This window comes from Curcuma longa, chromosome 15 (genome assembly GCF_044706935.1).
Source record: "Curcuma longa cultivar G26 ecotype Majalengka, Jawa Barat chromosome 15, ITB_CL_G26_1.1, whole genome shotgun sequence".
Lineage (NCBI taxonomy): Eukaryota > Viridiplantae > Streptophyta > Magnoliopsida > Zingiberales > Zingiberaceae > Curcuma > Curcuma longa.
Genome location: NC_133875.1, coordinates 2,253,369 through 2,266,905, shown reverse-complemented (window position 1 = coordinate 2,266,905; position 13,537 = coordinate 2,253,369). Strand labels below are relative to the sequence as shown.

At 36.6% G+C, this 13,537-nt stretch overlaps 2 protein-coding genes across 2 annotated transcripts; both read right to left on the bottom strand.

The window, feature by feature from the left end:
• Positions 1 to 489: 489 nt before the first annotated feature.
• Positions 490 to 6,760, bottom strand: LOC141846292 (NADH dehydrogenase [ubiquinone] iron-sulfur protein 1, mitochondrial-like). Its single transcript, XM_074734304.1, has 5 exons — positions 6,315 to 6,760; positions 5,983 to 6,229; positions 5,384 to 5,678; positions 2,889 to 3,263; positions 490 to 1,512 (listed from the first exon to the last, which is right to left on the bottom strand). The coding sequence occupies exons 1-5, from the start codon at positions 6,727 to 6,729 to the stop codon at positions 613 to 615; spliced, it is 2,232 nt and encodes a 743-aa protein (XP_074590405.1). The 5' UTR covers positions 6,730 to 6,760; the 3' UTR covers positions 490 to 612.
• Positions 6,761 to 8,799: 2,039 nt separating this feature from the next.
• Positions 8,800 to 11,877, bottom strand: LOC141846401 (uncharacterized). The gene is made up of 5 exons (XM_074734434.1): positions 11,476 to 11,877; positions 10,620 to 10,717; positions 10,463 to 10,528; positions 9,577 to 10,259; positions 8,800 to 9,084 (listed from the first exon to the last, which is right to left on the bottom strand). The coding sequence occupies exons 1-5, from the start codon at positions 11,862 to 11,864 to the stop codon at positions 9,073 to 9,075; spliced, it is 1,248 nt and encodes a 415-aa protein (XP_074590535.1). The 5' UTR covers positions 11,865 to 11,877; the 3' UTR covers positions 8,800 to 9,072.
• Positions 11,878 to 13,537: the final 1,660 nt, after the last annotated feature.

Below are 13,537 nucleotides of genomic sequence, written 5' to 3'. Positions count from 1 at the left end.
TTTCTCTCCCAATTCGCTGAGAGTAAGCACAGCATTAGAATGCAAATCAAGCTTAGGGCACCCTTGATCACAAAACTTAAGTTACAAGCAATGTCATTTGGTAAAGATCTGTGAATATTCGACAAAATGATAGTTATCCAAATTAGAAATATAATAAGAGCAATGATACACTATATGAAAAATGTAATATGAAATTCAATATAACTTCATGCCGTGGATCTTACATTCATATAGTGGAGTCCATATCCATATAGTTAAGTGTGTCATGTTGAATTTTATATTACATTTTTCACGTAATTTATCATTTTTCATATAATAAAATCATCTGAAAGATAATCTAGTATATGAAACTCTTATCAATACAAAATTTTGAAGAAAAATTTATTATATACAATCTTATTCTACTTTATAATAAAATCATTCATGTTGAAAAATTCACTTTGATTTTCTAATATCAAAGAAAAAAAATGACATAATTCCAGCCGTTGATGAGCAAAAGAGTATGGCAGTTACAACACACCAATCTTAACTTCGACAGATTCTCAGATTCAACCAACAAGGATCAAAAATAAATCATACCAACACCGATAGAAGGTGTCATCGAGAAAAATCTCATTTCTTTAACAGTACTGAACTACATTGAGCCATTATCTTCGAGGCCCGGGTTATCGAATTAGTCATGTAGAAGTTATCGATAGCAGCTGTGAATGGCTCAAGGCTCAACTGATCCTTGCAGTCTGGTTTGATGTCAAAAGAGAGAGTGGATGGCTCTCTCTCGTCCACCAGCAGCAGATTTGGTGCCACCGTCCTTATCCGAGCACGGATGCCTCGAAGGTTATCGTAAGGCAGACGGACGCCAGCCACCTCGGAGAGTGCCCTGATGATCTTCCAATCATCTCTTGCGTCGCCAACAGTGGGGACTGCCGGAACTGTCCATTGGGCACAACCCTCAGTGTTCTCATGTGTCCCTTCTTTCTCACTGAATGCAGCAGCAGGTAAAACAACATTAGCTCTGTAAACACTTCTATCGCCGTGATGACCCTGGTAAACTACAAATGCATCGTCTGGGAGTGTTTCCAAGTTCACATCGTCGGCCCCCATCAGGTAGAGAAACTTGGCAGATCGGATGCTCTCCGAGGGGCTGCCTACGAGACCAAGGTCGAGGGCAGCAGCTTGGGCGGCATTGAGCAGCAAGACATTGAAGCCATTCCAGTCTTGTCTGATAACATTAAAAGTCTTCGCTATCGACTCAACTTTAGAAAAAATGGCATCCTTGTCTTTGCGCTTGAAAATTCCAGCACCAACTATAATAACTGGGTTCTTTGCAGATTTCAGAGTGGAGCAGAAAGGGTGGCGGCCCTCCGCGATCTCGAGGAGTGTTTTCGGACATGTGCCGATATGTTGGTGATCATAGTTGAAGTCAGATGGAGGACCAATATAGGCCACTTTAGCTTGATTTGCTCTTACAGTCTTTCTGATTCTTGCATTTATCAATGGGGCTTCTACTCTAGGCTGCAATTATACAAATTGAGAATCAAAGTTAATCTTTTCTTCAAAAGCAATGGAAATTTAGACAAAGTTGATTAGAATGCAAACAATATCAAATATTCTGATACAGATGTATTTTTGCACTTGAGAGAAACAAATAGAAACAATAATGATGAGAACATAGATAAAATAATAAAAAAAAAAAACTTGATGGAAACTGTAGCATCTACATGAGTCAAGCAGACATATAAACTCTGAGCGAACCAGATTCGACAAAACAAGGGACTGTTTACTCAAAGAGACCTGAGAGGACAAAAAATAGGGAGGATATAAGTAGAATAACTAGCTTTGCTATCCTCCTTATTTTCTTTCTTCTCATTCCAGTAAAAGGCTATTGAGTTGAAATCCTAGTCTCTTCTTCACCATAGTACATGTTTCTTGATTAACCAAAATCCAATCGACACCTAACATTTATATGCCAAAAACATTGCTTTAAATCAACAAAGATTCTATTATACTTACTATACCTTTTTCTTCTCAAAAGGTGGAATCCGCCTACTATACCTTTCTTCATATTGGGAGAAAACTAAACATGATCAATTTGATGCCCTATGTCTCGTCTACTTTATTCCCAAATATATTAGTGATGAACTAACAAACTAGCTTGAGCTGGATAAGTAATTGAAGACTAAATCGATATGCAAAAGCATATTCAAATGCAGTCATATGGCACATGTTTGTCACCAAGTGTATATGCATATGCAGACTTATATGGGGCCTTATAAGATGTTTCTAAAACAACCTAAACCCTAAACCCTATGTTGATGTTGCAATAGCAGTATTAAAACTGTTTGTCCCAATTACTTGAGGTTGACTTGAAAGATCTTAAAATAACATAGAACCTTACAGTATTACCAAAATCAAAGACTTTTTAAATCTCTTTTAATTGTATCATGTAGAATTTTATTTGACCTCTCTTCAGGTTGTCCCTAATTATAATTGATTCAAAGTGTCAAATAATTCATCTTCGAACCTAGTGGTTTCATACCATGTTACTGTGTCTTCTTTTAGCATCTACTGCAGTACCACTTCAATGTTTTCAACTGATCATATACTTTGAATTATCCCAGGCCCATCATCACATCAATCACAAATCAAAATTTTATCATTTCTGAAAATGCAGCAAGTTACTACCAAGCAATAAGGATCTTAATAATAAAAGAGTTTATGAGAACTAAGAATCAGAGCATTATAAATCTACATATAGATTTATTAAAGATATCAAGTTCCACCAGTGTAGACCAATGAATACTCATCTGAGGTTAAATGAGACAGCTGTAGCAGATCATAAATTGAAAAACACTCATCTCTAACTTCTTTTTGAAATAAAAGTAAATTACCTGGGTGCCAACCAACAGGAAAGCATCAGCATTCTCAAGACCAGCAATATGTGTGTTCATAAGGTAAGTAGGACGTAAATCTGCATTAGGATTCACACCATTTCCTTCACATGCCACATTCTCTGATCCCAATCTGTTCAAAAAGTCTTTCAGTGTCATCATAGATTCTGCATCAGAAAGTTGACCCGCAATTCCAACAATTTCAGCAGGTTTAACTTGTTGGATGACTTCAGCAACCACTGCAAGTGCATCTCGCCAAGACACTGCCTTGAATCGTCCATCAGCACCACGAATCATAGGATCATTTAACCTTTGCCTTTTGAGACCATCATAACAGAAACGTGTTTTGTCTGATATCCACTCCTCATTAATATCCTATAAAATGAGGAACTGGAAATTATTACAAGACAAACTCTGAGATAATTTCTGTTGAAGTAGAGTCACCAGCCATGACCCAGTAAGTTCCAACCAAGAGACTTGAACCATCCATCTAAAAGCTATCCTCCAAGACAAGTCATAATTGATAAGGAGTAATTTTTAGAGAAAAAGCATTTAGTTGTCGGAGACAAATATTGGAACTTGGTTTAGCAAGAGAGATCTTGATGAAGATAAATGTATATAAATATATGAAAGAAAATGCAGATTAAAATAAAGGAATTATATGAATATCTATTGATGTAGGAGTTATTGTCAGCCAACAGCAAATCAAAGGGAGACTGTTCTAATGGATGAAACAAGAAGACATCAAGGGGTAACTGATCAACCACTAGAGTGTTGCTATTACTTACTAGTAGGAAGACTTGAGATATTAAATTTAAGTAAGAACCTGCATAGAGTTCAATGGTTAATCACATCATGCTTCTTCCACTAAAAGCGTAACCAGTGGAAATTCAATTAGTCTACAAATAATTTGGGTTCGCAAAAAGGCAGTGTATCAGTTGTTGGCCTTTTATTGCCATTTTTCAATTATTTAGCAAATTTAAGGTTCAAGGTTGTGTTTGCTGATTATAAACTATTAAGAGACATTCTTAAGAATTAGGCGATTCAGTATACAAATGAATGAATTTCAAAACCAATATTCAGAAAATATAACTCTAGTTCACAGAATTTTTTTAATGACAGTAAAAATCTGAACATAATCAAAAACTAGTTCTATTCATGGAATTGAGTAACCACTTTCCATCCTGACTTAGCATTTCTATTTACCTTCCTTTGTGATTTTCAAGATCTGGAAAGTTTTATTTTGAAGAGAAAATGGCCTTCACAGGATTGTGTTAGCCTCCACTTTATCATTTACAATAGATGAGAATTTTTCTTATGTTTTACCTACTATGTTTCCTGTAAACCAGTATGTCCTCCAGAAAATTATGAAAACCAGAAATAAATCAAAAGCATCCTGTGGTACAAACTTCAAAACATTCTGCAAATTCACAACTACGTAACTTGAGCTTTGCATTCCCAATGCATAGTTTTCTACCAGAATTATACGAGGAAACTATGCTTTTCAGCAATTTCATAATCCTGAAAAAAAAAGTGGCCTAAAGTGAGCAAAAGAGTACCAAAGAAAATAAACTTCTTCAATTTTCATTGGATTTTTTTTTTTTTTGCAATTTTCCTAACTGAATGTTTCCCACTGCAAAAATAAAATAAAAGTGAATCCTTCAACCCCATCTATGACTATAATACCACAATAGAAGAAAATTTTGTTGAATCTTTTGGTCCTTTCTTGTAGCAGCAAATTACTGATCTACACAAATTACAATGACTATCGACTCAAAGCATACAATCTTGAAATCTCTATTCTCCTATAACATACTATGTAAAAGTACAAGGTAAGTTGTAATCCGACTCCCTACACAAATAAGTTGGACTAAAAAAAACCGAGGTGTAACAGCTAACCTGCCTTAGCTGATTGGAAATTCACTTACCTTAGGATATCAAACATACAAAAGATACCTACAGACACGTAATCTCCAACAACAGGAAACAACTTAGTCATACAGTGACAAAACAAGAGTAGAAAGGTTCCTGAAGAGTGAAGATTAAGCTGCTCTATAATAAGGATGATAATCAAGACCGAGCATTTTGTTAATAGAGTTATGGCCATTACCATTCTTACAGTAAGGCATTCAAGTTTATGATGTTAAAAAGATCCTAATTGAACTACCTGAGCAGAGAAATATCTAATAATAATAAATTGTATTTATATGCAGCATTACAAGATGTGAGCTGATATTAGAAATCATTTTTTACATGGAAAAAAGCATCTAAGATATCAAGTTCAGAAAGTGGTTATAGTAGCAACATCAAAACATAGAAAGCAGAGCTTATAATGTATTATACCGCTGAATTATATTCAATACTTAATCAGTAATATAGCAGTAGAATAAAGAGGAGCACAATTACAGATGTAGCACAATAAAATAAACATCCCATATATAAATAAGAAATTCAACAGAATAAAACATGTATCATAAAAGAGAGAAATAGCGGACCTCATTCAGACGTGGCACAATTCGCATAACTTCTGGGCCTCTACTATCAATTCTTATGTTTGATCCAACTGCATCAGTAACATCAATAGTCTCTGTACCCTTTAACTCCCAGTTTCTTGCTTTAAAAGCAAAAGGTTTAGAAGTCAGAGCTCCAACAGGGCAGATATCTATCACATTGCCTGAGAGCTCGCTTGTCATGAGTCTCTCAACGTAAGTTCCTATTTCCTCCCCACTACCACGACCTAACATTCCTAGGTCCTGAACACCAGCCACCTCACTAGCAAATCTGACACATCTGTCAAATAATCCAGGCATATTGCACAATTTATCATAGCTTGCTAAAATCATATAAAGCATTGTGATTTAGTAACAATGTAGCTGTTCACAATACAAAATCATACCTACTACAAGTATTAGGACAAATTCAACACAAGAGAGACATGTATTATGACAAAAATACTATAAATGAAAATACTGAAGTTCTGTCCTCAATCTCTGTTCACTGTAATTGAAATTAGAAAATTATTTATTTGAATCTGTTTGCTTATTTCAGCTAAAGACACCTTATGCAAGTGGAGTTCTTTCGGAAAAAGAATTACCTTGTGCATTGGATGCATCGGGTCATCACTGTCTTTACAAGAGGCCCCAGATTCTTATCAACCACCGACCTCTTCATCTCTGTGAATCGTCCACGGTCCGCTCCAAACGCCATCGACTGATCCTGAAGGTCACATTCGCCTCCCTGATCGCAGATCGGGCAGTCCAGTGGGTGGTTCATCAACAGGAACTCCATCACCCCTTCTCTAGCCTTCTTTGCCACCGGCGTGTTCGTCTTAATTTTCATCCCTATAACACACGAGATCATCAACAGATGAGATGATCCGATCTGCGACGAACAAAAAAAGTAACTTTTTTTCGATCCAAAACAGACCTGGGAGTGCGGGCATGGCGCAGGAAGCGACGGGCTTGGGGGACTTCTCGACCTCAACGAGGCACATGCGGCAGTTTCCCGCGATGGAGAGTCGACTGTGATAGCAAAACCGAGGGATGTCGACGCCGGCGACCTCGCAGGCTTGGAGGACGGTCATCCCCTTGGGGATCTTGACGGGGTACCCGTCGACGAAGACCTCCATGACGTCTTCGGGGTTGTCGATGTGGAACCTGGCGCCGCCAACGGGGGCCCTAGGCGGCAGGTCAGCCGGGTCGTAGGTGTCGGTCGCGGCAGATTGCGGCTTTCGGAGCGCGGAGGACGAGCAGATCCACCGGACGCCGGTGGGGGTAGGGTTAGAGAACCGGGATCGGAGCAGGGGATGGGAACGACGGAGCGCATGGAGCAGAAAGCCCATCTCCCTCCGTTTGATTTGGAGCGGCGGCGACGAGAAAGCGACGAGAGCCAAAAGCCACCCCGATACCGTGCAGTTAAATCGAATTAATAGATTGAATCGATTAATTAAAATTTAAAAATCAGTAAAATTTAAAAATCAGTAAAAGATTAGTTTTTTAAAAACTTTAAAATCTAACTATCCAACAGAATTAATTAATTTTTTTATTTTCATGATAAAATTGATTTATTATTAATCAATCATTTCTTCTATAAAAGGTAGAATCTACCATCCAACAACTCCACACGGTATCCTACGACCATTTGTGAAGAGATAAATCATAAAAGGTAGAATCTACCATGACTCCACACGGTATCCTACGACCATTTGTGAAGAAATAAATCATAAAAGGTAGAATCTACCATCCAACAACTCCACACGGTATCCTACGACCATTTGTGAGGAGATAAATCATAAAAGGTAGAATCTACCATCCAACAACTCCACACGGTATCCTACGACTATTTATGAGGAGATAAATCAAAAAATTGTAATTGATCACAACGGAAGAAGGTATTGCTTGACTTCATCGAAGATTTGAACCCTTACCCTCTTATACAATTCTATTTCGTAGTAATCAACTCAGTTATGTTCTGAGAGGCAATCATTTCTAATTCAAGTCCCGGGCAACATAATGGTAAGATCCTATCCTAAGAGATAGATTCCTATAATCTTAATTCAAAGTTCAAACAATCTCTTAACGGTTGGTGATTTCTCTTCAACACTGCCGCACGAAATAGAATTTGTTATCCTAATAATTTCATATAGTCGATTTTATGATTATCTGTAAAAAGATATAACTATAGTTTACGAAGAAGACATTATTTCAACTTCATCGACATTCGATCCTTGTCTACTATAATAAATCTGTCCTACAATAACCAACTCAATCATAACAAGTGATTTCTCTCCAAAGTGAATAACGAATAAGAAAAATACAAAGATTAACCACCACTAAATTGATCATTCTCAAAATTAATCGACAAAAACGGAATATCTAATACTAATTAAAAAATCATTTCTAATTCAACTACAACTGAATTAATTACTTATTTTTTATCAATTTTAATTTAATCGATAATCGCCAATGGGCCCATTAAAGTAGCTAAACAAACTGTAGTGTATTAACTGTATATTTTTTTTTAACATTCCGGATTACAATTACCAGAATACTAATCCATTTTAATTTTTTTACATTAACTCCTCAGTTAATTCTCAAATTTAAATCATTTTCAAAAAAATATAAATATTTTTACTTATAATTTTTTAAATTAAAATATAAAGTCTAATTACAACTGTAATTATAGTAAAATATAAATTTAATCCATAATCAGCGGTGAACTGTAATGGACTTGAGGGTTAAGAGTGATTAAAAAATCAAAGCCTTATTTACATGATGGCAAGTTAATGTTTAACTATTTTATGTGATATTTTAAATAATTAATTATTACTTTTGAAATGCATCCAATTTCTTTCTTCTTTTCTTTAAGATCTCACTCTTCCATAATTTTTTAAAAACAACCGACTCATCCTCACAAAAATTTACTACCGACAAAAAATTTACTACCGACCATAAATAAAAAAGGATGAATGAATCTTGATAGATAACCCAACATTATAAAATTTTCAAAATCTTATAGCGTATTTTATTCTAAATGAAATTTAAATCCTCATTACGTGAGTCCATCTCACCTCTTGCCATCACACCATAAAATAAGATGTCCTCGGGACCATGGTACCGTAATAGAACATCTAGATTGTCACTTAGGCATCGACGGTTCGATCCCCAACTACGATATATTTGCAAGAAAAAATTTCAAATGAAGATCGCAATCAAAAGAATGCTGAACATCTAAATTGACCGCTGCGTGCGCTTCCCAATTTACCCTGATGACCGGTGGAAAATTTCTATGAAACCGGACCGGTTATTCTCAGAGATTGAATCAATGCGCCTAGGATTTATCATTTTTTTTTTATAAAATAAGATGTCTCTTCCATAATAAACTTTGAGTGGGATATCAAACTTTGAATGGGTGGGATATCAAACTCATATATGGATTGAAGTTATCTTCAATCTCTAAACTCTCATTCTTCCTTTCAAAGTGTTTCGAGCACGAAAAGCAAGCACACAACCACAACTAAGAATAAAAGTCGACAACTTACATGAAAGGGGAGAAGCCTTGTAGTTGTGTTGTAGGACTAGAGATCTCTGATACTGAAATACAGATTAGAGAAAGGTCATGAAGTGGTGGTAGGCACCTTAAACCTGCAAAACCTAGCTACACAATCTGAATAGCTTCCACCTCTTTACTGCCTCCCCTGTTTGGAAAAAGAAAATTAATCAATCCAAAACCATCCAGAAAAATGATTTTGCACAAAGATACAACTACATTTTGGCTTGCAAATGCAGTGCAAATTAGGAATTTATGATCATCAAGCATCAACATACAAGCCATGCCCCATAAGATTTCAAAAACAAGCTAAATATAGTTACAAGAGTTTCCCCATACGAGCAGATCTGATAAACCTTCCAATATTGACGTTTTTAAGGCTTAATCCCAGACCATTGAGAGTGAGTTAAGTTAAAGAAAGAGTTAGGTTTATTGAGAGGTACAGCAGTTAGGGATGAGATTACACACTGCTAATTGAGAGTTGATTTGCTAAATAAAACTCAAATAACAGGAACTCAAAGAAGGTTGGAGTTGCTTCAATTTTCAGTCAGATATCCTATGCTCTAGGCTCAACTGTCGTTGGATTATTCTTAATAAAGCAGATAAATGAGCAAGCAAACTAAAAAGTAGGATGGAATACCTGCCAGGAACCTTGCTGATTTGGCGCAGGATAATTTTGTTCATAGGCTGAAGCCGATCCTTGTTTGTAATCACCATCAAAACCAGCTCCTCCATTGTTTTCTCCACCAAAACCAGGATTCACACCTTGTCTGTAATCCAAATGACTACCAGGCACTCCTCCCTGCCTATATTCTTGATTAAAACCATAACCTGATCCTTGACTATTATCACCATAACCAGAAGAGCTTCTGTGTGCATTTTCGCCTCCAGGTCCTCCAGCACCGCGTATGAAGTTCCTCTGCTCCGAAGGGACATAATTTGCACGATCTCCTTGGCCAAAATTTCTCTGATATGGAGGAGGTGTTGCATCCCTAAACCCTCCTTGATTACCTTCTCTTACTGCTGATTGTGCATAGTTTGGTTGTTCTCCTTGTCCAAAGCCATTCCTCGGAATAAAATTTCCAGTACCAGGAGTCTCATAACCCCTTCCATATTGTCCAGATGGATTATAACTCTGCCGGGGGGCATTGTTCCATCCATCGCCTTGAAATGAACCCTGTTGCCCACTTGGCGGATTTCCTTGTGGCGGTGGCCTGTTATAATTTGGTCGTTCACTTCTATTTTGATTCCGTACTCTACCTTGCCTTCCATATTGAATTGGAGGAGGCCTTGGAGTAATAACACCATTATCATACTTGTCGCCTGATTTTTTTTTCAGGTTAAAGAAAATACAGAATAGTCAGTACAAACAAATGCAAATCCGAAACATTGTTAAACCATAATGAACTCTGAAAATTGGTAACGTGTATAAAAAAGTGCATAACACATAACTTAGTTCACCCATATCTATTAATGCAAAAGTCTCAACCATATTGAAAACAGCTAGGAAAGAAAATTGTACAAACCTCCATATTCCTTATTGACAGGATCAATATATGAGTCAGGCAAAATGAAGACAACACCAGGCAAACCTAATTCAGTCAAATTAAATATAGGTTATAAACTAATATGAACATCTCCAATAAGAAGTTAAACGGGAATGCTCCAAAAACACAATCATACCTCTAAACTTCTCCGACATTTCTTCTGTCATTACAGCCTGAAAACCATGATAAGTCGTGGTGCTACAGGCATACATTCTCTTCTTAGCTTCCTCCACGCTGCAAAGAACGACCAATTAACACTTTTTTTTATCAGCATATCCACCCCAACAAAACACAAAAGTAAAAACAATCACAGTAAATTTGTATGAATAGAGATATATATATATATATCAACCAAAATGTAATGAAGTGAAATCTTCTTAAGTTTTTTTTAAAACAAGAACAGATGGAAACATGTAGACTTAATAAACTCAAAAGAGATGATAGTTTTTATTAGGTAGACTACTATTTTTATTAAACAATTGTAAAGTTAGTGTATCATAGTGGGATCATCAAAGCCGTAGAAAATCAGGCACAGTTGTACTATATCATCCACATGTGGATGCACATTGGCACTGCTTGAAGCTTCTCTTCAATTAATTTGGATATCATAGAAAGCAGGCGCTCTTAAAAACTATCCTCTAATCTACTCCTTTGTCAAATTTTCACTCGTATAGAAGTATATAATCATGTCAATTCCATTATCTCTAAATAACCAACCTAAATATCCTACCTAACATACCAACCAAGATTCTTAGCAGAAGGTCACGATTTCTTCATCGTTTTCCTTCGCCTAAGATGATGCGAATCAAATGAAAGCATATACCGACATAGTAATCCACTCTTCAAGGTCACAACATTGTCTTTCAACTCCTACACGATCTTACATGATTCATGTTGGCAATTTGAGCATAAAAAAATAATGAAGAACAACATTAAGCATATTCGAATAAATCTTTTATTTCCATTTTTGAGGATTGATTTTTTTTTTTTACCTTCCGACAACCTTGGCCAGCGTTTGGACGTATGTCTCGATCATCTCATCGCGAGTTGGGGCGGGGTCCTTTGGGAAATCCATAGTGATCAGCCAGTGGTTGTAGTCGCATCCCTCAAAGAGAATCTCGTCCGGCGAGATCTTGCTGTCCATTCCTCCTCCAGGATGGCTGGTTCCAAGAGCCATCGACGAACGAAAGAAGCGACGCTGCGCGAAGAGGTAGTCCGGTCGGAGGCTCGAGTTCGCGAAAGGGGCTGGAGATGCGGTGGAGGAGTAGAGAACCGTCGGAAGAGGACGAGAAGCAGATACGGATGAGAAAGAGCGAGGACCTCTCATCAAGGAGGACGAGAAGGCGACGGCCCGGCGGAGGCGGAGAGCAGCTTGCACCATGGCGAGACCAGTAAGCTCGACTAGGGTTTACCGTCTAAGACAAGCAGAGACCAGAGGGTTTTATAGTAAAGGATCAATTAGAAGTTTGGGCTGGGCTCCTAATCTGGGCCCAAAAAATGAATCTAAAGAAGATGTTACGTATAATTAACTTCAACAAAAATAAAATCTATCATTTCAATAATTTCATACGATTAATCCCATCTACAAGGAGATAAATGGAAAAATTACAGTTGACCACTACGGAGATGATATTATCTCAATTTCACCAGAATTTAATATTTATTCATTTCAGTAAGTCTGTCTTGTAGTAATCAACTCAATTATGTTTCGAAGACCTATATAATATATAATTAATAAATATTATTATTATTAATTTGATAATCCAGATTCTGCAAAGCCTAATTAATTTTAAAGTCACCTATGGAATAAATCGTCTCATTTGATGTTCAAATTTTGATTCTTTTATTGTTGTTATTCTGAGTACTTTTTTGTAAAAAAAGTTGGAATTCATCACCTTAGCGGCTCCACTCGGTCGGTTCTGAGTACTTTACTATTACATCACATCCGTAGGGTATAAGTAAATAACGAGCTTTAGCAATCACACATGATAATTTTGAGCAAAGTCTAATTAATTTTAGAGATAGATGTGTTAATACTCAAGTGAAATTTTAATGAATGATTAAATAAATTTAAAATTAGGTCCTATAAATTAGTGGCGATCCAAGTTAATGAATTAGTGGCGATGCCGTGAACTTGCAACCGTTGCTAGTTCATAGCGGTCGGTGAATCATTCCCATTGTCATTAACTCCTCAATTAAAATTATTATCATTCCCATTACCGAATGTATACCAAGCGCCCCCTTACTATTATTAAAATAACATCTAATATTTAAAAATATTAAAATAGAGTTTCATTATAAATTTGGGTAAAAATAAAATAGACATCCTCTTTTGTAAATTGATTAGATATCGTGGATGATCAAGTTACCGACCAATAAATCGCTGACGTGCATATTCTTCGAAGATAATCGTCAGAAAAGATAAAGGAATATAAAAAATATTTAAAAAGAGAGTTAGAATAACGTTGGAAGTGAATGTTTTGGCAAACCAATCCGACCCTCAAGTTAGGATTTTGCATGAGAAAAGAGTTTAAGGACTTGGGGGATTAGGATTGATGTGTGTATATCTGTGCCTATGGATATGAGCAACCTTTTACAGAGTTGTGGATGTCATGTTAACATATGCTTCGAAATACTCGTTCCAAATTAGAAAGATCCTGAAACGTACCGTCAAGGCTCTGGTAAGGGCGGGCGTTACAGCTCCCCGTGTTTAAGATATCGTATGTCCGTCAATTATCTGAGTTCACTTACAACTCAATAATCGACATCTAAGACCTTGAATAGTACCACTCAACCTTATTGTCAGTCGGACCAAGTCCACTTGCAAGATTTGACTTGACAATCCTTATGAGCTCTCCAAGGGGACATCATCAGCCCTACTGGGACACAAATTCCTTCTATAATTAATGACACACCGTATAGATAGCAACATCACCCAACTTACCGAGAATATTTGATCTGACGGAAAGATCTCACCCTTTGGTAAATCAAAGCAATAATTACTAAGTATAGGTGCCCATTTATTACATCGGGTTTAAGAGTGCATAATTATAA

Coding starts and splice junctions, on each gene's coding strand:
- LOC141846292 (XM_074734304.1), bottom strand. CDS start 6,729: ATGGGCTTTCTGCTCCATGCGCTCCGTCGTTCCCATCCCCTGCTCCGA. Junction 3,264..5,383: donor TTGTGCCACGTCTGAATGAG/GTCCGCTATTTC, acceptor CTCATTTTATAG/GATATTAATGAGGAGTGGAT. Junction 1,513..2,888: donor TCCTGTTGGTTGGCACCCAG/GTAATTTACTTT, acceptor GTATAATTGCAG/CCTAGAGTAGAAGCCCCATT.
- LOC141846401 (XM_074734434.1), bottom strand. CDS start 11,864: ATGGTGCAAGCTGCTCTCCGCCTCCGCCGGGCCGTCGCCTTCTCGTCC. Junction 10,718..11,475: donor CTGGCCAAGGTTGTCGGAAG/GTAAAAAAAAAA, acceptor CGTTCTTTGCAG/CGTGGAGGAAGCTAAGAAGA. Junction 10,260..10,462: donor TGTCAATAAGGAATATGGAG/GTTTGTACAATT, acceptor AAAAAAAATCAG/GCGACAAGTATGATAATGGT.